Here is a 27,643-nt window from a genome sequence, read left to right on the forward strand (position 1 = left end):
GTGCTGTCGCCCCCATGGTATATTCTGGTAAATTCTTTTCTTTGTTCTTCTCTTATGCTTTTACACCCTGTCTTTTTTCCTCCCGCTGATATTTTCCACCTGTGTCTTATTTCCTGTCTGCCCCTCCCTCATTTTTTCACCTGATTTTCATTGTTTTCAGCTGTTCTCACCTGTGTCTCATCATATAATCAGTATTTGACCTGGTCTCTCCTTTTACTCTTTGCCAGACATGTTTTTGAATGCATTAGTGAATGTTTTTGGATCATCTATAGAATTATTATAACTGAACATTATTGAATTCCTGGAAGGCCGACTGTCCAGATGACATTCAATGTCATTTCAGGAATCAATGATTAAATCTGACTGACACTCCACAAGTGGTTTGGAGGTTACTGACCTAAAAAGAAAAAAAGACTTTATTGAATGTTTTTTTTAATCAGACATTGTTTATGCAAGATAAATTCAATAAAATAAGATTTTGGAAAGTAATGATTAACAAATCTCACTCCATGACCATGATATTTGGGATAGGCGCCAGCCGCCTCAAAGCCCCTTAACTGGATTAGTGGTTAAGAGATGCATGGATGACATGATGAAATTAATCTGTTGTTTGACAGTTCACAAATTGGAGGAATTGCATTATAATAATAAAAATTTTTATTATCAATATTATTATTACCAATAAAACTCTTTATCACAAATAAAATTAGATGGATTAAATGACTTGACTGGAGGCACAGCATTTGCAGCTGTCATACTGACCATGCTGGACACAATGGCGTTATCTCCCCTTGTGCACACCAAACATCCTGTTTCTGCTTTCTTTATTTTCAGTGTTAGGATATCGGTCTTCCTTCCCCTCCAATCTGAGCTGTTTACGACTAAATAAATATCCATGCACACGCATGCATGCATCCTCCAATCCTACATTGATGAGTTTGTGTGTCATGTTCATCTTAATGTCATTCCACCCTCCTCAGACAAGTTCAAAAAAGAACAATTAAAACCAAGCTCCATATTAAGAGAGAGCAAGCATGTCTTAATATGTTCAACTACTCCATTAACTTTAGACCACTTTCTTGTAAGTGCCATAAGCGACCTGCTGAATGTGTGGACCATTGTAGTTGTATGACACCTGGCTAAGTTAACTAAATAAACTAAATTAAGATCTTCTTCTTAGCAACTTACAAATACAAGCAAACACTTGGACTTATAAAAGCATGTCTTAACTAACACAATTAAAGCCCAGTCTACTTTATTAGGTGCTTTAATATGGCTAGCTAGTGGGTAATTTGGCACAATGCACAGGGAACTCAAATGCAGATCAGTCATCATCAATATGATTGCTGACACCTATGCCTTTCCTGATGAAACATGCCAAATTGTTAGCTGAGCCAACCACAGGAATGCTTTTAAGTTGTTACAATGCGAGGAAACTGTCGTAGTAATAAAGTAAAATTTCAGAGCCAATAAGCTCATTGTTGAGTCATCTGGTTTGAGTCAAGATGGGGTTGGTGTACAACATTCACAATTGTCTTCTTTTCTTTTTCCTGATTTAAAGTTTTTAAAACTCTGATCTGCCAGTGAGTGAGATCTTCTGTCCAAGTGCTGTAGTTCATCGATCCTATTTATGCTCATAACAATGCATTGGCTGGTGACTCTTGCATATACTTTTGCTCCAAGTCACTTTCTTTCATGTTCACTCTATCACAACTGCAGAAAATAAAGGAGTTCAAGTTACTGGATAGAAAATTCACACTTGAACTAAACTGCATGTATGCTTACATGTTTTCCATTACACTAGTGAATGGACACATATAATCATAGAGATCTTTCTTTCACACGGGTCTTTTCAGGCACATAAACATAGAGGTACTTCCCAGGATTTTAGGTCCCACAGAGATAAAGATCGTATTCAATTATAACAACGAAGAAGTGAAGGGAGAATACTTTACAGCATACATAAATATTGGTGCCAAGTGAACCTTTTTTAAAGGGACAAGAGAGACAAGGACAAGAGGACAAGAAAATGCTTGTAGCAGATTAGGAAATTAATCTTGTGCCATCCTTGACAGAGTGTCTCCCACTCTTCCGTGGCTTCTGCTACCTGCCCTATTTTTTACCAAGGCTGGAAAAACAGGAAAAGTGATGGACAAGCAGTGAAGAATCTGATCAAAACCTCACAATCTCAAGAAATACAGAATAAGTTAAAACATGTGGAGACTATCAGAGTGTCAGTGCACTAACAGGCCAGTTCACATATATATGACTATTCTGACACTGTGCAGGAATGAGTTATTGGTAAACATGATAGATTTGCACATATGGATACCACATTGGCCCCAGAGGTTCAGGATGAGAGAGAAACAATAAGACTGCCTCCTAATGTGTGTTGTCTATTGAGGCAGGAGGTATATTCACATGAATTAAGTAAACAAATACAAGTGTTTCTTACCAAAGTAAAGCTTTCTGGCTTATTAGTCAACCAAAGAACTTACTCTTCAACCAATAACCTGCATGGTAACAAAATCTGTATTTTATGTCTAGATTAAATGTGTGTGTGTGTGTGTGTGTGTGTGTGTGTGTGTGTGTGTGTGTGTGTGTGTGTGTGTGTGGTGGTGGGGTGGGGGAGGCTAAAGTAAGTCAACACCTTTTCCCCAGTACAATATTGCAAAACACCAAATCACCTGTTAAATGTCATGCTCTGCTGTTTAGCTTTTGAACATCTGTCATTGCAACAACCTGACATGGTATTTTCTCCCGTGCAAACCGTCATAATATCCCTTGAAGATGGTGACATTAAGGACACAAGTGCAGGATTTTTCTCACTTTCGTTTGGTGAAAGAAAATGTTAGCAGGGGCTGTGCATTTCAAAATAAAGAACAGATTAACATTGCCAGGTATCTGTGTGGCATTAAAAAGTATTCAAGATTAAATGATAAAACGCACTATTAGCAAATACCAGATACAAAATCAATCTTGTGAAGATTCAAAAAATGTGGAAAGGGAAGAAGGGAAGTAGTGCAGCATAAAAAGCACAATCTGCTCTCCAATTATGGGATTTCTCCAGTAATTGGGCTATTAAACTCATCATCACCCTCTATGTAACCCACAACACACTTGCATTTAAAAAAAAACACAATTGTTACCATAATGATGTTGATAGTTTCATCTTGTTTCACTTCATAAAAAAAGTCACTTCAAATAGCAAAACAAGAACATTCACATTTAGGAATTTTGTTGCAAAATTCTTCTTTACAAAGTCATGCTTTGCTGGTTTGGAATTAGCATAAATACAGCAGCTACAGGCATGTGGTCCCCGCATCAAACAGTGTTTTGACAGTACTGCTTATCTCTTGCGAAAGACAAAATATTTCTGATGTCTATGCATGAACATACAGTTTAACAGGAATGGAATGCAACAGTTATGAATTATGATCTTTTGACTATCACTTTGTGTTTAGGAATTGTGCAACTGTCGTTCTGTGCAATGTCCCTGTCACCGCTATAGTTTTCCTGCCGTGTTTTCCCTCCTGGGGCACAGAAAAACACATCTGCAGCGGAGCTGGGCAATGACGTGAGCGTCCAGTGAGAGCAGTGATAACCTAAGAGGGTCTCCTTCCTGTACAGCTGTGTTTGACCGGCACAAAAACACTTCTCAGCGATTACTCACCAAAGACACGTGCGCACACTCACAAACCTAAAGAGGTAATTGTGACACCGATAGTCTTCTTTTCCTTGATATGAAGTGTATTTACAGTACCTGGACATTCCTTTTTCTAAGGAAGGAACTAGCAGTGTTATCATGACAGTGAGAAAAACATCCTCTGGGTTATTACTGTTTTACTGCCCCTCCTCCACCAGCACTACCACAGCCACCCCACTGGCTTTTAATATCCAACAGTTGAGTGACCTCATGAGAAATTTGTGAATGGACAGTCCGGCCGGCACTCTTATCTGGCTTTGCAGATTTCAACCCCCTTGTAGGAAGACACACAATAACAGTGTGGCAGCACATCCTGCTCTGCTCAATACATAATGGATAATTGTGCAATCAATTGTTGTGAATATACAGCACAGTTGTGAAGGAATCATTCAGTTTATAACCTGATACCAGCTGCAGATAGCAGCATTGCACTAACAATGTTGGGCTGGAGCTGGGCCATTTTATTCATGCTCCCTTTTGAAAACAAAGCGATGTGACTAAAAAGTACCATGGGAAATCTGAGGCTTGGTGTCAATAAATAAACGTACATTCAAATATCGTCCTGCCTGTTTCTTCAGCATGCATTATTCATGTGATGTGTCTCTGAAATGTCGTTATCCCAAGCCATCTGACGTGATAAAACAACTTTATTACATCCATGTTTTCTCCCAGACAAAAGAACCTCTTGCTTAAAAAAATACTTTAATCTTATTGTATTCAAATTATAGATGTTATCTCTTTCTGAAAGCTTCTGTAATGTAATTTATGACAGTTTTTCATATTGCTGTCTGGGATATTAATCTGATTCAATTTCCAGCTTGTTAATATGTATGATTCCAAGCACCATTTAATACAGGTCTCTGCTCACAAATGTCCGACAGTTTCCTGCAACGTTGCGGCGTGTTGTGAATAATTGACACATCAAAGCCATACAAGTATGTTTCTGCTTTTGTAAACAGTTCCTGATATCACTCATGATATTTAATCTCGTGGACACTATACCAGTCTTTACAATCACACCACTCATTTACATTTATACCTAGTGGGTCTGGATTTCTGGCAGTTGAGGATTATGTTGTGACTTGAGCTCAAACATGTGTTGGCAAATTATAGTCAGTGTGTGTGCTAGTACCTGTCCTTAATTCTAATGTCTCCTTTTCATTAAAGAGGAATCTTGGGTTTGACTAGTGGATGGGTGGCACATCAGTTAAATAAATAAACATTAAATCAACAATGAATGAATAAAAGTAAAGCGGTTTTTTCACCATTTAATAATAATTATCCCTGCAACGGAAATGCATTTGATTACATTGGAAAGTTTGCAAACCACAGGTATGACTTAAGTCAGCACTGCATCAGCAGCTTAGTTGGCAGGTCTCAGTCAGTCTCACATATTGCATATTGGAGGGAGATCTTCCTTGTGACTGAGCAGCATATCCCACAGGCTGGCAGGTCAGACTGACAGACTGATAGAAACATCGCTTCCAATCCAAGCCCAGAGGCTCCAACAGTACTCCATATCACCTCCCACTCCTGTCAGACCTCAGCTCTCCTTCTAGGCACAGTCGACAGTGTAGCTTAAATCCCATGGTCTTCCTGCACACTCGGTACATGATATTTTCTTTGCTGTGGTTGATTTAATTTGTTAATTATGTTGTAATTCAATCATATTCCCTTGGCATCCATTTCCCATGTTTTTTCTTAGAAAATTTCATAACATTTTGCTTCCAGGTTACCTCTTCCGATAAATGCCACAGGAGTTAATTTGCTGCTAAATACTTGTGTATCATGGAAAGCAATCTTGACAGCCAGCCTCTGAACGCTTAGGGCAAATGACAGGTATTTCAGATAAAGGTGTCAGTCAAACAAGCATGAGTGAAACGGTAAATAAGTGTGTATGTACATATATAGACAGATAGATAGGTTGATGGGGGTTGCAAGTGAGGCGGTGCGTGCACCTAAGCCTCTTTGTTAAAAGTTCTCTGACTCACTTTTTTTTTTTCGATCTATGCAGGCATTTAGACACTGACAGACTAATGACATCCTGGTCATAAGACCTCACAGTTTGTTATCTGTGAGTGACGCACTAACCCAGGTCTGACAGTTTAACAAGGCATTCTGTCAACTCCAGACTTGGTGTGTGTGCACAAATGTTTCAGCTAATCTTTTCAAATATGATTAGATGAGTGAAAGAGCAAGGTAGATCGCCTGTATGATCCAGAATGGTGCTGCTACCCTCTTTTGTTTTCATGCTCGTACTTGATGTTGCATACCATCAGGACCTTGGGGTTCCAAAATTGAGGTGCACAGTCACCTATCAAGAGCCCTTTGGCTCTTTGTGATCTTAGACTGGATGTTAGAACATTACTGCCCCTCAGTGGTGTAAATGATAGATCAAAGTCCCTGAATTTTTGTTTTATAGTTTAAGTGGTGATAACTTTTGTTTGCTATATTTATAGCACAACAGTATAATAGATGTACCCCAACAGACATATCAGAAGAATTCTGCTACTAGCACAAGAGCTCAGATTTCATGTACTGTATATCAAATTTAATTCTACGAATGCTTTTTGTCCTTTTTAAAATGAAATAGAATCTGGACTTTTATAGTTTCCAAGCTGTCTACCATTGGAAAAGGTTTATTTTTTGAAACCTAAAGCAAATCATTTTTAAACCACCTAAAATCATTAAAAAAAAAATATTGTTTTGTGTCATTAAAACAAGATGCCTGTGTGTCCACGATGTGCAGACACTGCATACATGCCTAGAAACTTGTCAGTCCAATGGTAAGCAGACTCTGTCATAACTAATGTGCAGGCTGGACCCAAACACAGGACTCTGAGAGATCAGTTTCAGCGACTTAATTTACAATATTGAGAGGTGATTCCAACAGTAAAGGTCCAGGCTCCACTTGGCTTCAGGTCCAAGTCAGAAATCTCCTCCACTTTACCAGAATATTCTCTCTCACAAGGGCAAAACCAGGTGTTCTATGCAGAGGAGAAAACTGGCAAGTTGCAGGCAAGGTGCAAAACCAGATCATACTTACCACATGAGGAGCCAGTTTTACTAACATAGCTTAAAACTCAGTCAACAACAGAAGGCGTTCCTCAATCAAAATAGTGGTGAGACAATCACCTGATGACAAACAGGAGAGCTTATTAGCCTCAGGTGTGTAGAAATAAACGGCAGGAAACCAAAAGCTATTCTGCCCCTGCAAGAAAAGGGTGTGGTTAGATACACTCACTCAAACACACTCACACAAACATACTGAGAGAGAGAAAAAAAAGAGGACAGACGAGAGAAGCGCAAAGAACCACTGAGGAGTGGAGGGCCATCAGACAAGCTACTTTAAAATTTTTTTAGAAAGTTTTTCTTTTTTTGTTTTGATCAAATGAATACCATATTGCAAAGAACTCTTGAAACTAGTGTTTAAAATGATAAACTCCCTAGAAAAATGTTTATAGAAGTCAGAGATCATTTGAGAGATCATTCTTCCCACATCTTTCTGTTGGCCATACAAGAATGCAGGTTTACAGCACTTCCACATTGGCTACACCTTTCAGACTCTGTCTATGTTTCAGAATACCATCTTTAGCCATTTCACATCTGCACTCTTCCTGTAACTTTATTACATCAGAAGCATAATTCAGGCATTAATGCTGGGGAAGGATGTCTGTCTGCATGTGTTTTCTTTTATGTCTGGGTACATTTGGTGAGCTGGCAGTCTGGTTTGTTGGGGGTGTAACACAAGATGATGTTCACAAGCAGTCTGTTTGTGGATGCCAAGGTATTTCCTGCCCGTGCAGAGCTCTGTCTTTGGCCTGCTTATCCATTCCTGAGGAAACTGCTCCAAGTTTCTGCAGTGGACAGCTGTCATTTATTTGTTGCAGATATAAATCTTGTTCAGTCTTTTAAATGTTCAAGCAAAGTTCTTTTTCATATAATTAATTGGTGGTGTATCTAATCTACTGTATTTTTTTTTTGAGGGGGGGGGGGGGATGTAGCTATATCATTTCCACAACAGAGGGCGCTGTTGCTCACTTATAGTTAATAGAATGAGGTTAATGCAACTTGTGCTTAATTCCTATACAGTCAATACTTTTCTTTAATATGAATAAGGTTTGCTTTATTGGTACCTTTGATCAGATCTCAGTTACAATATGCATTACACAAATTAGGTTTCAAAATTCTAATTTGTCATTTTCAGTAAATCTGCATTGGACTATCCTCTGGCCTCCTCTGGCAGCACTTGGGAGGACGTTCTAAATTTAACTACAATATAACCGCGTTGAAGTTTGGAAACAACTCCATGGAGACAGTATCGTTTCCTCCAGTCTATGCTTAGCTGGGCTTGTTGTCCTTGATTGTAGACAAAATATGTTTTGTTGTCATGCATCCCATTCATTCATCACCCACTCAGCTTTTAAACCCCACCTCAGTAACTGCAGCAACAAGGCTTAAAAACATTAGCTATTTAAAAATACATATAACAACCCAGGAAGATGATAACATTCAGAGTAAAGTGTGGAATACAACCATTGCCATTAGCTTGCAAACCTGCTTTAATAATATGCACTTTAAATGTGTTTGTGGCCACAGTGACCTTGGTTGTTATTATGGGCACCGAGACCTGAATACACCAAAGAAAATAACCAAGGCAGAAGGGCATTGTTCCGATAGGACACCCACACACATGAACAATAAATGACCAAGGCTGGGAAAACATTGTTTGCTTTGACGCAGAAAGGAAATGACATGTATGACACAAAGAAACAGACAAACACACTCACGAATTATCATACTGGGATGAACAATAAGTGATAAGTGATTTAAAGGAAACAAATAACAACACATGAGAAGAGCTTTCATCTATGATTATTTTTATTTTATGAAACTACTTACATTTAATGCCATTTTACTAATGTTTTTTCAATAAAATAATGCAAGTAATATGAATAAAGAAACTGTACAAATAATACTCTAAAAATATCGATATCAGAGAACTGCCTCCTTATCAGCCATTCAATGTGCCACCAATAAAAAAGGATAAAAGAGTGAAAGAAAATATTTGCTGGTTCAATTATCTAAAAATTCCAGATGCCATTTCCTGTAGTAAAGGAAGTGGGTGGATTGTGCCTCAGGAAGTAGGCATTCCTTCACATTTGGGCACCTTAGACATTTTTTTTTTTTACTCGCTGAGTAAACGCGATAGCATTTCTCCGGCTGTCCAAAGAGAGCTGCACTTACAAACTTATCATACAACCTTCATTTTTCTCTGCTGAATAATTACATTATCGCTTGTGAAAATATCTCAGCTCCACAGTGAACACGTGAAGTTCTATTACTTGTATCGTTCCTTGTGTGAAATACCCGCAGAGAGTAAATGAATACTGTACAGTGAAAAGACTGCGGGGGGGGAAATGGGGTCAGACTGGCGGCGTGCTGTAGCGGATCTCCATGTTGAATTTGTCCGGCGTCTTGGGCAGAGGAGGCTTCTTCAGCATTTTGTGCTTCATGATGATTTCCTCGTTGGCATATATTGGGGTGTCTGCGTCGTCAGAGTGGTACCCTGACTGATATCCACTTGTCTGATTGGATGACTCCGAACCCAGAGACTCTTTACTCTTGCACCGCAACAGTTGGCTAAAGAGTCAAAGCAAGACGAGGACACATTTAAAACAGATTCACAGGGTAAAAAAACAATATGAAATAAACCACTCAAAGAAAGCATGCAAAGGCTTAGTCCCCACCTTAAGTTGGGTGTGGTTGTTAGATGTTGATTCAGACCCTTCATCTCCTCTGGTGAGAAGTCCATGCCACTGTCTGTGTGACCCTCCTGCCAAGAGGACAGCATTTAAATTAACTTAAGTGGTTGCTGCATGGCGGGAAGGTATTAACTTTCAATCACATTTGTTAGTGCCCACTTTGTTTTTTTATGAAATGGGAATTGAATGATTATTTAATTATCAATTAGCTGTATTTGTAAAAATATTAAGCAATTAAGAAAATTTGTTAATAGATATTTGAGGGGGGTTTTCTCTATTACACAAAAAGTTTTTCTTAATACAAATTAGATTTTTTTTTTTTTTGTTCGTATGAATGTTATTGTCCTAGTTCAAAAGATTTTTTGCATTCTTGTATTCTCCAAAATGTCAGTCAGGGGTTTTGCTAAAATGTCACATCCATTAAGTGTCCTCTCTGGCTAACAAATAATCTTTATTTCCCATATCAGTGACCCTGTTGTTTTAACTAAACTCTAAGAAAACCTTTAAACACAAGACAACACAAAAGTGTAAAGTCCAGTAAAACTGGAAATGCTTCTAAGCGTTTCAACAATTCAACATTTCAAAGGAGAGCTACAACTCAGGACAGATAAAATCTTGTTCCTTCTAAAGGTGCTGATTGCTCTTTGTAGACTTTTTGAAGACTTTTTGTACTAAGTAGATAAACTGTGCTCTTGTTTTATGAATGAGGTGTTGTTAAATGTGTAGTTTTACACTAACCATGACACTGCTGTGCGCCACAGGGACGTCTTCAAATGTCTTCACGCTGAGGGGACGACTGCACCTCTCATTCTGTTGGGACAACCTGTACAAAGAGGATGTGTCAATAAAACCACAACTGAGTGCTCTAGCATTAACAAAATGAGAGAAGCAGTGGACAGAAGGAGCTAAGAGCATGACGCTGACCCAAGGGATGATGGGTTGTCATAGTTAAGCCGGGCTTCAAGAATTTCGCCACTTTGGGGCCTGCTATACGGTCTCCTGGGGTCAGGGGCTGCTTGGCATTCTTCTGCTTCACCTACTGTCAAAGGTATATAGTCCTTCCCATCCTGGAGATACAGAGTACGTTACTGGCTCAAATACACACTGAATTAAATAATTATACATAAACAATTAGAGATATAAACTTTAAAAATCTAATACATAAGCCACATTATAAATCCATTTCAAATATATGTGATATTTTCATATTTGCTGTCATTTGCTTTTTGATTTTGTTTCACCTAAAAAACTTGCCAAAGCTCCCATAAAAGGCATTCAGGGTACGCTGCACAGATGTAACAATAGCACAGAGAAAGAGATGAAACTAAGGAAGCTTCTTTGTAGCTGACAATATTTTAAAGTGTTGCTGAGGCACAAATGAATTTTAAATATCCTATTACTTATGAACACTGCTGCCTTTTTGTTTAGGCCTGAACTGACCTGCTGGGCACTAGCCTGTAGCAGGTTTCCCAGGTGTTCAACCAGTTCGGTAAATGTTGGCCTGTCTGTGGGACGATTCAGCCAGCAGTCCAACATGGTCTGGTATCTGTGAATATGGACAATGAGGATCGCAATAAGAGCAAATGATTCAAGTTACATTTCTGTAAATCGTTCAACTGTCACTGTCTACTTACATCTCAGTGGTGGCATATTCGGGTGGTCTCATCCTGGTACCTTCCTTAAGCCTCCTGCAGAATGATTCATCAATGCAAACACCCGGATAAGGAGAAGCCCCTGAAGAAGACATTACAGAAGTTTCATTGCAGATATAAAGTGGTCATTAAGCAGTGTTATGTGATTACTTCTAAACTTAATCCTTACCCAAGGAAAAGATCTCCCAGAGAAGGACGCCAAAGGACCAAACATCACTTTGCGTGGTGTATACGCGGTCAAATATGGTCTCAGGAGCCATCCACTTTAGGGGGAGACGTGCCTGTGGTAACAATAAAACAGTAAATTATTCCTTCTTATGCTTTATTTGTGTAAATGAGTATGTAGTAAAGTGAATAACGTTTACTATCCTATTACAGTGGTATCTGTTAATGTGCATGGATATAGTGGATAGCAGGTGAACATGATACAAAGATATCAGACAGGTCAGAACGCCCATGCTGACCCAGGTCTACCTACAATGGGCACAAGAGCATCAGAAGCTGACTATGGAAGAATGGCAGATAGCTTTGGTGACTTTCACTGTCTTTTCAATCATATGAACACCTGGGTGCACAAGGATCATTTAACTAGGGAGGAGAAAGCAACAGGATGAGCTTTTTGAAGAAGCCAAGACAGGATCCTATTTGGCACTAACATTGACTAAAATGAACTTCAGGTAATGTGTTGGTGAATGGTGTGACAGGATACCTTGAGTCTCAGCTTCAGTGGGTCAGAACTGATTTACAGCATGAGGGCAGCCCAAGCACTATTAGATTAGTGTTTCTAATGAAGGGACACACTGGTGGAGTATCGGTTAAGAGGACTCACGTCTCCTTTGCGGACGTAGTCCGGGTCTTTGTAGACATCTCTAGCGAGACCAAAGTCACAAATCTTCACCACATTGTTTTCTGAAAGAAGGATGTTTCTGGCCGCCAGATCTCTGTGAATGCACTATCAGAAACAGAGACATTTACATTCAAAGCATGGAAGAATTAAGTAATATCTCCACTTTCAATGCAGATTTGTGCACCATAAAATTCAGACATTTGTGATTTCACCTTGCGAGAAGACAGAAACTCCATTCCTTTGGCCACCTGGAAGCTGTAGCTTATCAGGTCTTCCATGGTTAGATGGTCATCATCTGAACTCTCTGTAATAACGAGATTTCACAGGAATAAATACGAAGCCTGAGTGGCACCACAGTAATGTTATTCTAAGTTGTCTTCAGAACCTTTCTGAATGTCCATGTTGCTGCCTGAAGCCCTGTCTGAAGTGGTAGAACAGACCGCTGTTCCTGTGCAGATGTCCAGCTGGGCAATCTTCCCCAGACCCAGATCCCCTTCAGTCACATCCTCCTCTGCAGACACCCACCTCTGGCTATTTACTCGCTTCCTCTGTTCAGCACAGAATAGTTAAACTAATGAAAAAATCCCAACATTTCATGCAGGAATTGTTTGTATTGCCTGCAATATGGTTCATGTTAGATACAATCTGTGGACAGTACAGAACTGCAGTACCACTTAATGATCGGTCAGTCTATTTGATTGTGTGCAACCATCTGGATTGTAAACCACATCAGAGGACTGACTGTGGTTTACTGGGTGCATGTGGGTTACACATAATTTACCTTGTAGGGGCTGTACTCTCCGCGCTTGCTCTTAAGGTAGCTGGATAGATTTCCATGTTTACAGTATTCAACAATAACCATCAGCGGTCCTGCAAGCAGAAGAGAAGGAAGGAAGAGAAAGAAGTTTAATTATCAGAGGAAGAATGAACATTAACACATTAAAGGGCAACAGATGGCACACTGATGTTGATTTATAAAGATTATAAGATTCAAGTTCATGTGAAGAAAAGTTGCATATAGAGGACATGCTTAGTCAGCTAAAGTAAATAATGCACTTGGTTTGACTGACCCCCAGGTTTCGTGCAGGCTCCCAGCAGGTTGACCACATTAAGATGATGTCCAATGTGGATGAGAATTTTCAGCTCTGACATCAAAGCGCGGTACTCACTTGCTGTGGCTCCCTCTGCACATAGAGATAACATTAGTTCAGCGTGTTTGAGGGTTTTTATTGTGTTTGCTCGCTGCGTGTAATAAAAGGAGGACAAAATACAAACCCTTAAGCATCTTGACTGCAACTGTGGTGCATGTGGTCGCTTTCTCAATGCCGAATGCAGCTGCTTCTACCACCTGGCCAAATGCCCCTCGTCCCAGTGGGTCACCTTTAAAGTAAAATGTTTGTCATGACCAAAATCCCTAAAAAAAATACTTTTAGTACTTATGATTTTAAAACAACTAGTTTTTAAATGAAATATTGCAACTACTGAGGGCAGTGCCAGAAATTTTAAAATGCCAAACTAAGGTGGTAAAAAAGCTTCTGGCAGGTATGATGGTTGTTAGCATGCTGAACATGCAGGAGAAGCCTCTTTCAGCTGACCACAGCAGATAGCAGATGGCCTTCGTGACACAACACCAAAGGGACTTTTCACATGTTAGGCAAATGTGTAACCCACTATGCTACAGGGCCATTTATGTTAGCTGAGCTGTTCCCTGATCTTTCTACACTTGTAGGTAAGTGTAAAGATCTCTGAGATACTCCAAATGATACAGAATTCTACAGCAAGAGTCTACTGACAATATTACACCTTCATTAGCTCCCCATTTGCTAACATATCCAATAAAGATTCTGCTTCTCACTTTAAAGCTTTCAGTTACATGGTACCCCATATCTATCATACCTCCTTCATCCTTACACCCTTGCCTTGTGCTGCCCTACACTCAGCAGCTCTATTGACTGCTCCTCGCTTCAAACTTAACACGACGGCTACCAGAACCTTCAGGTGTGATGCAGTTTTTCTTTGGAACTTAATACCATCAATGTGTCTGCTTTGACCATCTCAAGCATCTTATCAGCCATTGTGACAGGAAGTATCAAAAACAAGTGTTTCAAATCACAGCACTGATCTTGAACTTTCTGTTGTATTTGATGTATATGGTGCAAGTCTTGATTGACTGGCTTGTTAACATCAGTGTTTACCTAGAATTTTATGAGGGAATGTCATCTGTGAGTATTGTCACTGGGGCCATATCCACATTTTGGTCTATGGGCTTTAAAACAATATTTAGAATCTCGTGATTGCCTATTTTTGCCTCTGGCTGGCCAGTGATCAAAACACTGAAAGTTTAAATCAAATGTGGGCTGTAACTTCATGTAATGTTTTATAAACTTTATAAACTCTTTCATAAGGTAGGCACTGGTTGGTAGCAGTGCAGATGTTTGTTTTAACAAGTCTTCTCAAAGATTGTTTGAATGATAATCATGTCTCACCAAGTTTCAGCCTGTCCCGGGGGAATTCCCATTTGCTAGCATCGTAGGTGAGCCTCTCACACTGCTCATCCATTGGCATATCCTCTGAGTCAAGGATCATGGAGAGGTAGCCGGTCTTCAGATCCACTCCATTTGGCTGAAACAGTGACGCAGTGGCAAATTTTAAAGACAAGCAGAGATGTAACATGTAAATTAATGAGCTGCCATTTCTCTCAGTTATTCCCTTTCACCGCAATTAAAGTGTACAACAGTTTTCCAGTGACTCCCGTGGCCATTCAATAAAAGGGGCCTACTCAGTGTGGTGGGCCTACGTGACTTAGGGGAGCAGAGAGACTCCCTGTTGTTCCTGGATACAAAAGAGAGCAGCTACTGAGGGCCAGAGCAGTCACTTCCAATCAGCCGTAAATGCCTTACAGTGCATGTCATTGTACTCGTCAGTTTTACCGTGTTTGTAATTTTTTTTAATGGACATCATCTGTGTGCGTAACTGGAGGGGAAATCCGAGGAAGCAAAAGTACAGGAAAAAGAGGATGAGGAAGTTCTTACTCTCTTTCTCCCGCGGATGACGAAGACGATCAGTAACCAGAAAAACATAGCGATGACCACTGACCCAATAGGAACAATCAGCTCCACATTAGTCTTCTCTTCTGCACCTTAGATATACACAAATAATATTTTTAAAATAAGAATTTAAAGGTACATGACATAAAATGTGTAATGGTATCACAGAACAGATTTTACTACATGCATGACAAATTTGAGGCCCGTGTTTGAGGAAAAAACAGTCACAGTGGAATGTTGGTTATAATTTCAGTGAGGTGCCTTGGCAGCATTTCCTAAAGTTCAGACAGGTTTATCATTGTTTTTGGCCTGTTCACATGTGTATGTCTGTGTTTAGGTTGGAGAAAGGAGACTGTTGGAATCTGGACTGTAAGAAAACTGATATTTTATCTAGTCATAACAAATGGTCAGGAGTCAGAATGAATAACTACTGCCAAAGACAACTTGGAAAAGGTCTATCAGAGCCATTGTAGTGTGTCGCTGCTGTAATGGGCCCTTTCGTTCCACTGCTATTGAGCTTGAATTATTTGGGGGGCAGATGGGGTCAGAAAATGGGAAGGTTACACTGAAGGGTTGTTTGCAGGGATTTTTCCTCATCCCTTTGTGAATATGACAGACATGATGGACAGTCAGATTTCTGATTACAAATTGTTCGTTAACAGCACACCCCCACAGACACCTGTGCTAGTTTCACTTACTCTCTGGCTATATTATTTGTTGTCCATTTACATCATTACGCTATATTTGTAATAGAAGCTCTCCATTTTTACTGGTTAGGTATTCCTTTTTTTTAGTTAAAAGCTGGTCAAATGTGAGTATTACTTTTTTGTAATATGCAAAACTCAAAAAATGTTATTAAAGTGACGTGCAATTGCTTGCCTCCCCCCACCCTCATACACAGGGCTTTTGTTGTCAGAAGGTCTGTCCCTCTACCCCCTCTTTTAACAAAGCTGGCGCCTGAGCAGAATTGTGAGCTACTGTAACTGGGTGCACGTTCTGCTGGCGGGGAGACGGTCACGTAGGCTCTGCGTCTAGTCAGTTCATTTGTTTGTTTTTCGCTGTGTCCCTGTGTTTGGTACAAAAAGACTGTGGACAAGAGACCAGAGGCTGGAGCTCAGGCAGGGCTGGCCTTTCCCTTTGTCCTGCCGTCTCTTAATTGTTTTAGATTTAGATACTCCTAGGAGGATGTGCGTTAACTGGGGTAGCTTCCTGTCATGAGGAAGCAAGGCTATTTTTATTTAGATCTTTGACATATAAAAAGAAAAACTATGTGCGATGTGAATTTGTGAAACCAGTCTTTTTACTATTGGTGGAATTGCCAAAGGGTTTAGGCCAAAACCTTTCACACAGACAATAAGATATTCCTGATTTTAAGCTGAGAATGTATTACAAACAACACAAGACACCCGGGACAGGCCCAAGGGCCCAGAAGGTCAGGGGGGCCCTGAGTCAATGACAATGACATGCAACATGTTAGAAACTGCAAGAAATAACCACAAAGATATTTTAAAAAAAAAACATCTGCAGATGGACAAAAAACAAGACAAAACACAACCCCAATGAGAGAAAAAAAAACACTTTAAAAAGCATCTGCAAGAAGCAGACATGAGTTACAATAAATATTACTTGTTATTTGGCATCATCTTAGTTAGTGACTGACCTTCAGTACTCAAAGAGGCCTGTGCTGTGTCACACCCAAGGCTGTTACATACAGTGCAGGTGTACAGACCACTGTCCTCCTTCGTCACACGCTGAATTGTCAGACTACGGTTCTGCTGATTCAGAGTAACACCTGAAAGGCAACCAAATGTTTTGTTTTGCAGCTCTTGTAACTCATGAAGTAAATCAGTTTTCAGTGAAACGCTGCGAATGTCTCACCTGAGCTCTCCACAACAGTGTGGTTGTTTTTGGTCCAGGCAACAGTCGGGTTTGGCGTCCCAGCAGCCATACAGCGGAGAGTGACTGTCGAACTTACTCTAACCTTTTGGTCAGTGAAGTTATTAAGGATCCTTGGAGCCTCAAGGTCTAAAAATCAGAATTATAAAGATTATTTTGAAACAAATGTATGATTCACTTAACAAACCCTGACCTATTCCTTACAAAAAGAAAATGCTGTGAGTACATCTCACCTCTGAGAGAAACACTGTGTAGCAGGCAGGTTTTCTCCCCAGTGATGATGTTTACCACCTGACAGGCGTACAGGCCCTCATCCTGATGGGACGCATTGCGAAGTGACAGCTCCAGAGTCACATTGGTGCCAGGCTGGGGGGTCAGGACAGCATGCGACAGTGGAGTAGGCTGCAGAGTCAGTGAGCGACAAGGCTGCGCCAATGTTCCCTGCTCTGACTTGGAAACGTTGGTCACACGAAACCAGGTGAGGTTGCCGTAGATCAGTGAGTCTGCCTTACACCGCAGAATGACATGATCCTCCTCCAAAGGCCTGTTAGAGGGAGACATAGTCACCTCAAGGCCACCTAGGGATGGAAACACATGGGTAAGGAATGAGTAAGGATATAAGAAGAAGAAGAATACTTTCTTCTGTTTATAATGATGACAGAAGCCACACCATCAGACACAAAACGATTACAACAAGATGCTTTTTAAGAGGAAAAAAAAAGGATGGAACTTACGTGTTACATGGAAAAAGATGACACGTGACTCCTTGCCTACTTTGTTCGCAGCCGTGCATCTGTAGAGGGCGTGAGCCTCAGCTTTCTGAATCTTTAAAGAGCTCGTGATTTTCTAGAGAAATACATTTCATCTGTGAGTAACTATTATTTAGCTAAACTCCAAATACCGTATCGTTCAGATATCGTAAAATTCTTGGAGCAAAAGGGAAAATATGGTGTAATCACAGACTTTTTGTTACCTTTTGAGCTTGATCAGTGTCAGTTCTAATTGGTTGTACGTGGTTGTGACCAGTTCTGTTGCTGACATCTCTCCAATTTGTGCACTCCTTCAGCTGTGATTCAGACCTAACAAGTCTTGACCTGATGGACAAAAGTGAACAGAAGAATCATAAAACACAAATATCCAGCTCTGATCTTTTTTTTAATTTTTATTAAATGCAAAAACACCAGCTGTGTAAACAGCTGCACAGCGGTTTCCTCTTTCACTCTGATACACCGAATTAGCACTGACAAATGGTACACAAAAAGAAGATGAAAAGAAGCTGGCAGGTCTTTCAGAATGATGGCTAAGTACTTGTTTTTCCACTTTTTTTCTATTTACCAATCCTACTAGTTTAATTTTTATTCTCATTTTTAACTGCTAATACACCCAAATACAGCGAGAAACACCATAAAATTTAGTAAACAGGGAAAGAAAGTAAGTAAGTAATAAGAAGAGGTTTAGCTTTAGCAGGAAGAACCTCTTTTTTGAAAAAGAACATGACAGGAACAACAGGAAACATAGTGCAGGACAGAGGAAGTGCTCAGATGTGTAGAAAGATGATAAGGAATCTGCTGCTGGTGTTGTCTGGTCCCTCACACACACACACACACACCATCCTCCTTTCTATCAACACTGTGAAATCACAACAGGAGTCTTTCGTGAGGTTGTTGTGTAACCGGCTGAATATTGCATCGGCAGGGCTGTTATCTTAAACAGCTGATCGAGTGAGCACAAACACTAGGTCAGTACAAGTCGTCCAAAATTAGTGAGCACATTCTAAGTCTGAATAACTGACATGGTTCTAAAAATGGACATTGTGAAGAGAATGAATCACATCCGCTGATTTGCATCGGGTCACAGTGTGCTCTCATTGTCTCCCCTCTTGTTTTGGTCAACATCACGAAAGCTGCTATTCCTCTTCTATATCAACAACCTGTTGACAATGAGTGACTCAAAGTCATGTGACTACTCCATGCATACACAAAAAAAAGCCCCGAACCGAATGTATCTTTCTGCCCTGAACCTGTCTAACTGTGCCACGTGTGAAAAAGTCCCAACTTTAACATTTATGTGTGAAAATAGCCTCTTTGTTTCTCTTTTACACTCACACTGAAGAGTTGACTTGCATGAAAGCCTCTGGGCAGTCCTCTTTGGACATCCACTCCCACTGGATGTGTGTAGGTACGGGAAATCCACGAGCTGTGCAGCTCAGAGTCGTGCTGCTGCCATACAGGTACACATCAGTGTCCACTGCCATCTCCTTCTCTATGATACAAGGAGGAACTGCAAAGGAAGAAGTAGAGTCATATCCACAACAGGCAGCCGAAAATGAATGTAAAAGGAAAAGAAGAGGAAAAAAACCACACCATTGACCAGCAGCTGGAAAGAGCGCCTCTGTTCCTCTTTTGTAATTTTATTGGTTAGGATAACTGTGTAAATGCCAGCGTCTGTTTCTTTAACTTCACGTATGACGAGGGCATCACTCTTCTGTTTTATTCTGTAGTCATTCAATGGGAGGTCATTTTTAAACCTGGGAACACAAAGTAAGAGTAAAGTTACAAAATCCATCCAGTTCTGAAACTGTAGCTTTAATGCATGGAAATTGCTATGCATAAAGCAAATATTGCTGTGAACACACCATTTAATGATGGGTTCAGGGTAAGCTGAGTACTTCACAGGGATGTATGTAGATGGTTCTCCCACATTTACCTCCCACACCTTTGTCCAGGGCTCTTCCATATCAATAAAAGGTTTTTCTGAAAATACAAAAATTACAAAAATAGAGAAAAGATCAATTTTTTAAAGACTTTCTTACAATTATTATTTTGGCTTCAAATGAAGCAAAAACCCCAAAACTATCTGAGACCATACAAACCATACAAAATGATTCATTTGATTCTATGATTTTGCAATTGTTTCTAGGAAAATCTATCTCAAATTTCACGTGTAATTTTCTCCTGATGCTGAACAAATGTAATTTTAGGAAAGGGAAGTTAGAGATTTTCAATTTACGCAATTTCCAAATCCTTGAAAGTGGTATTAAAATTTATTAGATGGCTTAAAAGCATAACTGATTGCAATAATAGGAATAAGAACAAGAACAAGTATTATTATTACTAATAATAATATTACAATTCAACTGCATCGGTGTGATACTTAAAATTAATTGTCCTGTATCACTGTCATCAAGATAAATGCACAAATAATAAACAGCATGTTGTGAGAGATTAAATTTGTGCAAAAAAGATGAGAAAATGAAAGGAAAAGTATTTTAAAAAAATCTGAGAAAAGAACACAAACAAGTTTATAAAGATGAAAAATATTATTAATGTTAAAAGAAAATATTAGCAGAAATTCAGGGGTTTCAAAGAGGGCTGAATTAGGGTTTTAATTATTAGGATCTGTTTGATGTCAGTGAGGAGAGACATCTTAGACACCTCTCTCCAAGCACAAAGCCCCACCCACCTGCTGCGCAAACATTGTGTTTGCAAAGGGCAGTCAAAAGATAGAGGAGCTAAAACAACTTGTCTATAAGGAATACTTTGAACTGTAAATCAGGCAAAGCCACTCTAACAGAGACAAAGATTAAAGATGTGGCATCCGCCTTAGCTAACAATTTAGGTTCCCAATCCAAAGTACTACAGTCAACACCATCTCAGTAACATCTGTAGTTCCTCAGGAAAACAATGATGTTAAATTCCCATGAATAACTTAATGTTAAGTTTTATCAAGCAGGAACAGAAAGCATCCTAACTGGAAACATCACAAACTAGTAAAGGCTGAACTTGGCTCAACCAGAAGGCACTGCAGCAACAATATAGAAGCATCTTTGATATTGCTTAAGTGTTATGTCAGCATACAGCATATTGTAGGATCATTTTTTTCTAATGCATAAAACGCCAGTAATCAAATAACATAAACTAAATAATTTGTTTCAGTTAAAACCTACTCTGAATATTTAACACAGTACAATCTTCAGCTGTCTTTGAGCTTAACAACTACATACATATTTTTTGTGAATGCTGAATTATTGCTTGGCTTGGAACTTTTTGAAAGTTTTCACCCAACATAACAGGTGTTTTGTTTTCAGAGCACCCACCATAAACTGTAAGAAATGCTGAAGCGCTTTTCTCCATCTGCCCACTCGAAGCAGAGCAGATGAATTCTCCTCCGTGAGCTACCGTCACATTCTCCACGATCAGCGTGTTTGACAGCTCCAGAGAGTTCCACAGCTTCTTCTTGTGGGGAATTGTGTGGGGCGGCCTTGAACCATTGACCGAAGTCTGACAGAGGGAAGACATAATGTATAAACACACAGTTTTTAAACTCACGTGACACTCATAATGGCTGTGATAACAGAATGTGGGAGGTTTTTTTCTAGTTTTACAGAAATTAAAGATCAAGTGTTGCCTCAGTCCAGACAGCTTATTGTTCCCAGTAATGTAAGCAGTCAGAACATCAAAAACGCATCTGGTCACCTTTGCACTTTGGTGGTACAAGATGAAGGCTGATGGATTCCTGAAAGCAGGAAGTAATGAATTTGTGCAAGGACAGCAGGAAGAGAGATACAGCACTTCTGGTATCTCAGTCTCTTCTCATCAGTAAGTCAAAGAGGCCAACCTAAAGGTGGACTGTTACGCTTTTCCTTATTTTCAGTCATGTTTATACTGTTACAATGGAGGATGCTGAAATTTTATGTTCCAAAAAGTTCCAAATAATGAGATCAGTGTATATACAAAAACAATTATTGTGAGCCAAAAGTTCAGGCTTAAGACTGCTATAAATAATCAATTTCAGACCATTTTTGTACTCTTTAGATCTTTACGATGCCTCTGAGAGCAGATATCCTCTAATAATTTTGATACTGGCGTCTTAGGCCCAAAATAAGTTTAAGTTTTTTGTTTCTCAGGGGGATCCAAAACTATGAAAGTTGTCTGACGTGTCTCTTTTTTCAGACAATGGATAAACTGAGGGGCTTCACCGGTGCTCATAATTATTTTTCTGTAGTTTGTATTTGTAAATAATCCACAGCTAGTACTTTCTTGACATGAGCAATATAACTTTTCTTTAAGACTGTTACATAAGTTCATTACAGGTTTACAACGATAATGAGAACAGAAGAGTGTGGGGTACTGACCAGAGCCCCACCAGAGTGCGTCCAGTTGAATTCGATGCCCACGTTCAGCTCTGTGAATGCAGTGCATCTGAGTATGAGCTGCTCCCCCACAGACAGCCTTACATTGTTGGGGGTCAGGGTGAGGTCATAAATCTTGTATCCTGCGGAAAAAGGAGGGAAGATAGTAAATCGACACACTATTGTTCTCCTGAGACTACAGACTCTCTCTGCACCAACACTCTGAGCAACAGAGTGTTGGTGCAGAGAGTCTTTCACCTTACAAAGTCAAAATTAGAATTCCCAGTAAGTTTCGGTGTTATTCAGCTCGAAAAAGTCACATATAGGTGTTTTTACAGCCATAGCACTGACAACTGATAACTTCTCTTTGTATCTTTTTCCATCTTACCAACAACAGCCACAATGTAGAGCGGGGACTTAAATGTCTCGTTTCCAATATGAGTTTGGCAGGACACAACACCAGCGTAGCTGATCAGATGAGTGGGAACAGTGAAGCCCGTCCTGGCATCCCACACAGAATCCTTCCCATCCGGATGAAACTCCTTTACTGGATACTTCTGACAAACACACAAATTTCATGATTCCAAACAGAAATGTTTAAAGAATTTCACACCAATTGCTTTACACATGAGCACAGCGTGTAAATAAAACACCACATCTGGTAAACACAACTGTTTACCAACCTACATCTTCATAAAACTGCTTTACTGACAAGAAGCAAAGACCAGAAACAGCTTCTTACGATGTTTAGTGTGACATTGAGATTCTCCACCGAGCCCCGGCATGGTATTACCACTCGCTCCCCTTCACGGATAAACACCACCTCATATTCCTTTTCAGATGGCACAAATGGCACCTTATAATCTAAAAATTAACAAACAAATCACAATAGTAGATGTATTCCAGTGTGTGAAGTTGATAAATCCCATATTTTCCTTTATATAAATGGATGCTTGAAAAACAAAAAATAAATAAAACAACAAAAAAAAAAAAAACAAGAATAAACTTAAATAGAGTTATACCTTGAACAAACACATAAACTGCTGCTGAGGTTTTACCATCTTCAGCTTTCAGGCCTATGTAGAAACACTGATACTGTCCAGTTTCGTTGACAGTTGAATTGGTGATTGTGAGCCTTTTGCAGAACAGTCCTGATCCGCTGCAGTCACTGATAGAGTAACGAGTGCTTATAGCAGGTGTGGTCCACCTCAAATTCTGCCGACCTCTGCAGGAGAAGAAACAAGAGAATTATACTGCACATGCTACATGACCGAGTCGGTGAATTTAGCCAGTGATGGGGAGCAGTAAACAACATTTCTCTAATCTAGTAGTTTATCTGCATTTTGAGGTAGTTTGCCATTTAACAAAATTTTTATTTACATTTTGACTCAAGTAGTCAACTACTAACACTACATTAAACTTTAAGCAAAAGAAAGTACAGTATATTAAATTATAGTATTTACTAATTACTATTATTGTTCCAGTGTTGTAATATCTGCCGATAAAAAGTTCCATTTTATTTTCTTCATGATTTTTTACTAAGGGGAGAGATCAAGTGAGCAGACTGTAATTTTCCTAAATATAGCTACATAGTTGTTTTTGCAACTAATGTAACTGCCCCCTGCTGACCATCAGAGAGAATGCAAGTTTAAGGCACATTCACATTAGCTTCATATTTAAGAATCTACAACTGCGTCCGTTTTATATCCACAGTCTATGATTAAAAGTAAAGTGGAACTTAAAGGGCTATATTGAGGATTGCGGAGAAAGTTTGCTCTACAATTAAGAGTGAAACGGAGCTGTTCATGTAGGCATGAAGCTAATAAATTTTGAGTCATACTTACTACTTGAAACTATACACTTACTTTCAGAGCTATGACAATAGAAAAAGCTGAATGTTTACACTGGAAGAACGCTAGTTACTGCATTAGCAAAATTAGTCAACTATACGGTAATAACCTATTACACTTTGTTTAGTGACGGTACTATCCTTGTGCTATCAATACTGTGTTTAGTCCACATTTTGCTATATATAGACAGTTGCTGAGGTTTCTATTGGTGAAAAGTGTAGTTACAGTTCTGGGAAGATCACACTATATAGCATAGGCTATGGTCAAAGGTTTATATACACTCAAAATAGGCAAGAATGGCATGGTATTTGGGGGGGTTTAATGAACTCTTGAAACTGTATACCTTTAATGACTTTAAAAACAAGATTGGGTACAAAAGTTTGAATTTACTTGGGATTTTTATAATCCACACAGGGTCTAAGTTATACATAGAGGCTCATATATATTCATACATTTCCACTAATATTTGGGGAAATGTTCCTTAGCAAGTTGCACCTGGACCAAATGTTTTTGGTATCCATCAACAAGCTTCTGGCATAATTCTGGGTTAATATTTGACCACTCTTCCTGGCAGAATTGGTAAATTTTATCTAACCTGGTTGGTTTCCTTGCACAGATCTGGCTTTTAAGAATAGTTCATAAATCTTTAATAGGGCTGAGGTCGGGGCTTTGGGAGGGCCATTCTAGAAGATTAATGTTAGCCTACTTTACCCGTTCCAAGAATCATTGTCCACTATTAATGATGCTGAACAATTTAGAGATAGTGTTTCATCAATATTCCATCCACTTTGTACAATTTAAGAGTACCACTGGCAGCAAAACACCCTCAGAGCATGATGCTACCACCAACTTGCGTGACAGATGGTACAGCGCCCTTAGATTTGAAAGTCTCATATTTACTGTTCCAACAATACTTCTTGTCATTGTGGCCAAATTACTCAATCTTTCTCTTGTCTGACCATAAAAGTTTTCTCCAAAAGGCTTCTTGCTTGTTCATGTGGGCAGCTGCAAATTTCAGTCAAGCTTGAAGGTATTGATTTAAGAGCAGGGGCTTCTTTCTTGATCAGCACCCGACCACCAGGCTGATGTACAGCTCACTTCATTGGAGACAATGACACTGTTGTTCCAGCAGTTCCCATTTTATGGCAGGTTTGAGCCTTAGTGGTTTCCCTGGGTTGTTCTTGAAAATCCTAACCAATTTCCTCTCAAAGTGGTGACACATCCTAATAACTTGTGTTTATGTACAGTTGTAGGAACTGATGATCTTGGAAACTGCAGATTTTTATTAATGACTCCAAGATACCTTCCAAACTTGTGTAAATCTACACTTCTCCATCTTAAATCCTAAGTTCCTTGGGCTTTCCCACTGGTCTGAGTATTGGTCAGTCCAATGAGTGTTGTCAAATAAATCTCTTTTACGTGAGCCTAGCGAAACTACCAGTTGTAGTCAATCATGATTACAAGTTAATAGGCCTTGGACATGTAAAGTTAAAAGACATTGTAGAACCTTCAGCACCTCTTATTAAAGGATTTAACTCAATGTATATATTTTAGCATCCATGTTCTTACTTTTGACTCTGTGGATTAAACAAAAGACTAAATAAAGTGGAAAAATTGTGCACCTTATCCTTGTTTTGTTTTAATCATTAAAAACGAATGCTGTGTAATCATTAATAGTCAAAACGTAGCATGACCTTCATCTCCAGGATGAATGTAAACTCCTGGCCACATCTGTATATGTCTAATCCTTACTTTACCTTAATTGTAATAATAAGCCTAAAACCAGGTCTTCGTTTTCAAGCCTGCCAGTGAACAGCTGCCAAAAAGTACCAACACCAAAAACATCTAACTTTTACAAAATGTTATCAAATGGCCATGTTTTTACTTAAATGTTATTCATTTATTGACTTGGTCTTCCTGTAAAAAACAATTACTCCAGTCAGATGTTCATGTTGTTTATATAAGGAGTTCTTGAGAACACATATTGCGCAGGCACCTTTTGAACAGAGACAATGACACGCACACATTTGTTGCATGTGTTCTAGGGTAGTTTTGCTGTTTGGCAAATCTTTTGGTGTGAAGTAAAAAGTTTATAAAACCAGTTTCCACAACACTAGCGTCTGTAAGGTGTATGCATAGCCTTACATACCTGCATGTTAGTTCAAGGTTGTCAGATTTGTTCATCCTATGGATGCCATAGATATTTAGTGTCGGTGGATCAGATATAAACCGCAGTTCCGCTGCTGGAGAGATTAACAGTACAAATCGGTCACAGCAATGACTTACTTTTAACACAATCAGGGTGATGACATAAGTCTCTACAAACAATGATTAAATTAAGGTTTCAGAGATCATGGCCCTGCTGTTTTAAACAAATGCACATAAGATTAAGATTAAATCAAACGGCACAAGGTAAAAACTGAAAGTAGAGCACAGGAAAAAAACAGTCTCCATTACAAGATGTGCTTTGTATCTGAGTCTCTGGCTACATAGGGCCCTTTTTCCATTGCTGCAGCAAATGGCGGAGCTGTGTGAAAACAGGAAGCAGGAGAAGATGGGCCGGGTCAGACTCAATAGTCTAGCACAGTGTGCCTTAGGTGGGGTTCCTGTTTCTGAGGATACAGCCTGCCCACCACCTCCCTGTGAGGCCCTAAAGGACATAATACATTGTATGGAAAAAAAAAACTAAGTGTTGAGCTGAGCTGATGAAGTGGGCCTTAATGATCTCAGAAGAAAAAAAAGTCTAAACTGTTGAACAACATAGCACATTAGCAGAAACTGGGTACTTTTGTCATTTACATTTTACAACATAAAAACAAGTAATCAGGCCACAGTTCAAACGCTTTTGCTTAAATGTTTCCTCAAACTGGACTGCAGTTCTAAAATGATATCAGCAAAGACAAAAACTATAGAACAACTGAGGACAAAGTGTTTGAAATGTCTTAGAAAAGCGGCAAAAGCTTTTATAGAGCTGGAGGGTGACTTTGAGTTGACAGATTTAAAAAAAAAAAAAAAAAAAAAAAGATCAGACAGAGATCATAAACTAATATATTTCATGTTTCTCAGCTTAATCCGTTATTAAGGTAGACGATTAAATGGGGAACATATTATTATCTTACCAGCAAAACAGGTGATTTCCAGAATAATGCCCAGTAGTGGAATGACGGACAGTGTCTGCGCCATCATCCGACAAAAGACAAGGACAAAGTCCTCATCAAAGTCCAATTATTAACGTTACTGTAGAAACAATGATAATCCTACTGCCTCATTACCAATCCATTAAAAAAAAAAGCTGTTTCATATTCCACCCCAGAGAAAGTTTGAAAGTCATAAAAACAGCCTGCAGTGGATGGTGATCAGCAGTGGCCAAAGTGTGACTGTGCGTGTCCCCATGGAGCTTTTGCGGCTGAGGATGGAGAGACGCGCCTCGGCTGAGCAGCCTGCCTGCAGGGGAGGAGTCTCTCTCTCTGACTCTCTGTAAAATTACCAAGGCGAATGCAGCCTGCAATAAACTTCTGGGCTTGTTGCCCAGTTGATGGGAGGACTTACTGAACTTTGAGAGAAACTTGGGAGACTTAAGAACTAGTGACAGCCAGGATGCATAACCCCCTGCTGAGGAGTCGTAAAAACTGTTTACACCATAACTTTGACTTCTAGAGTGATAATCATAAAAATTATACATTTATTAAAAGGAAAATCCCATTACCAAAAGCATAAAGAAAACGTGTGTTCATAAGTTAGGGTTAAGG

At 39.4% G+C, this 27,643-nt stretch overlaps 1 protein-coding gene across 2 annotated transcripts; it reads right to left on the reverse strand.

Annotated features, from left to right (window-relative positions):
* Positions 1–8,569: 8,569 nt before the first annotated feature.
* kdr (kinase insert domain receptor (a type III receptor tyrosine kinase)) lies at positions 8,570–27,384 on the reverse strand. 2 transcript variants are annotated; one of them, XM_084921716.1, is made up of 30 exons: positions 27,014–27,384; positions 26,044–26,137; positions 23,067–23,269; positions 22,787–22,908; positions 22,433–22,598; positions 22,048–22,187; positions 21,010–21,193; positions 19,549–19,666; positions 19,277–19,440; positions 19,019–19,193; positions 17,887–18,007; positions 17,648–17,759; positions 17,147–17,491; positions 16,896–17,042; positions 16,678–16,809; positions 15,003–15,109; positions 14,457–14,592; positions 13,246–13,350; positions 13,041–13,154; positions 12,752–12,840; positions 12,356–12,518; positions 12,183–12,274; positions 11,953–12,075; positions 11,293–11,404; positions 11,106–11,205; positions 10,912–11,017; positions 10,396–10,538; positions 10,210–10,294; positions 9,457–9,542; positions 8,570–9,349 (listed from the first exon to the last, which is right to left on the reverse strand). In XM_084921716.1, the coding sequence occupies exons 1-30, from the start codon at positions 27,078–27,080 to the stop codon at positions 9,133–9,135; spliced, it is 4,068 nt and encodes a 1,355-aa protein (XP_084777842.1). In that variant the 5' UTR covers positions 27,081–27,384; the 3' UTR covers positions 8,570–9,132. The 2 variants fall into 2 exon arrangements, with proteins under 2 accessions (XP_084777842.1, XP_084777841.1); XM_084921715.1 differs by having other exon boundaries at positions 22,433–22,601; positions 27,014–27,382.
* Positions 27,385–27,643: the final 259 nt, after the last annotated feature.

Source organism: Perissodus microlepis, chromosome 23, assembly GCF_051167445.1.
Source record: "Perissodus microlepis isolate ML-2025 ecotype Zambia chromosome 23, ASM5116744v1, whole genome shotgun sequence".
In the NCBI taxonomy this organism is placed as follows: Eukaryota; Metazoa; Chordata; class Actinopteri; order Cichliformes; family Cichlidae; genus Perissodus; species Perissodus microlepis.

Bases quoted from the DNA above. Each gene is read 5' to 3' on its own strand.
- kdr (XM_084921715.1), bottom strand. From the start codon at position 27,080: ATGATGGCGCAGACACTGTCCGTCATTCCACTACTGGGCATTATTCTG. The intron at 10,539-10,911 runs GTCAGTTCAGGC...CTGTATCTCCAG, and splicing joins TACAGGCTAGTGCCCAGCAG to GATGGGAAGGACTATATACC. The intron at 9,543-10,209 runs GTTAGTGTAAAA...TCCTCTTGGCAG, and splicing joins TGGCGCACAGCAGTGTCATG to GAGGGTCACACAGACAGTGG.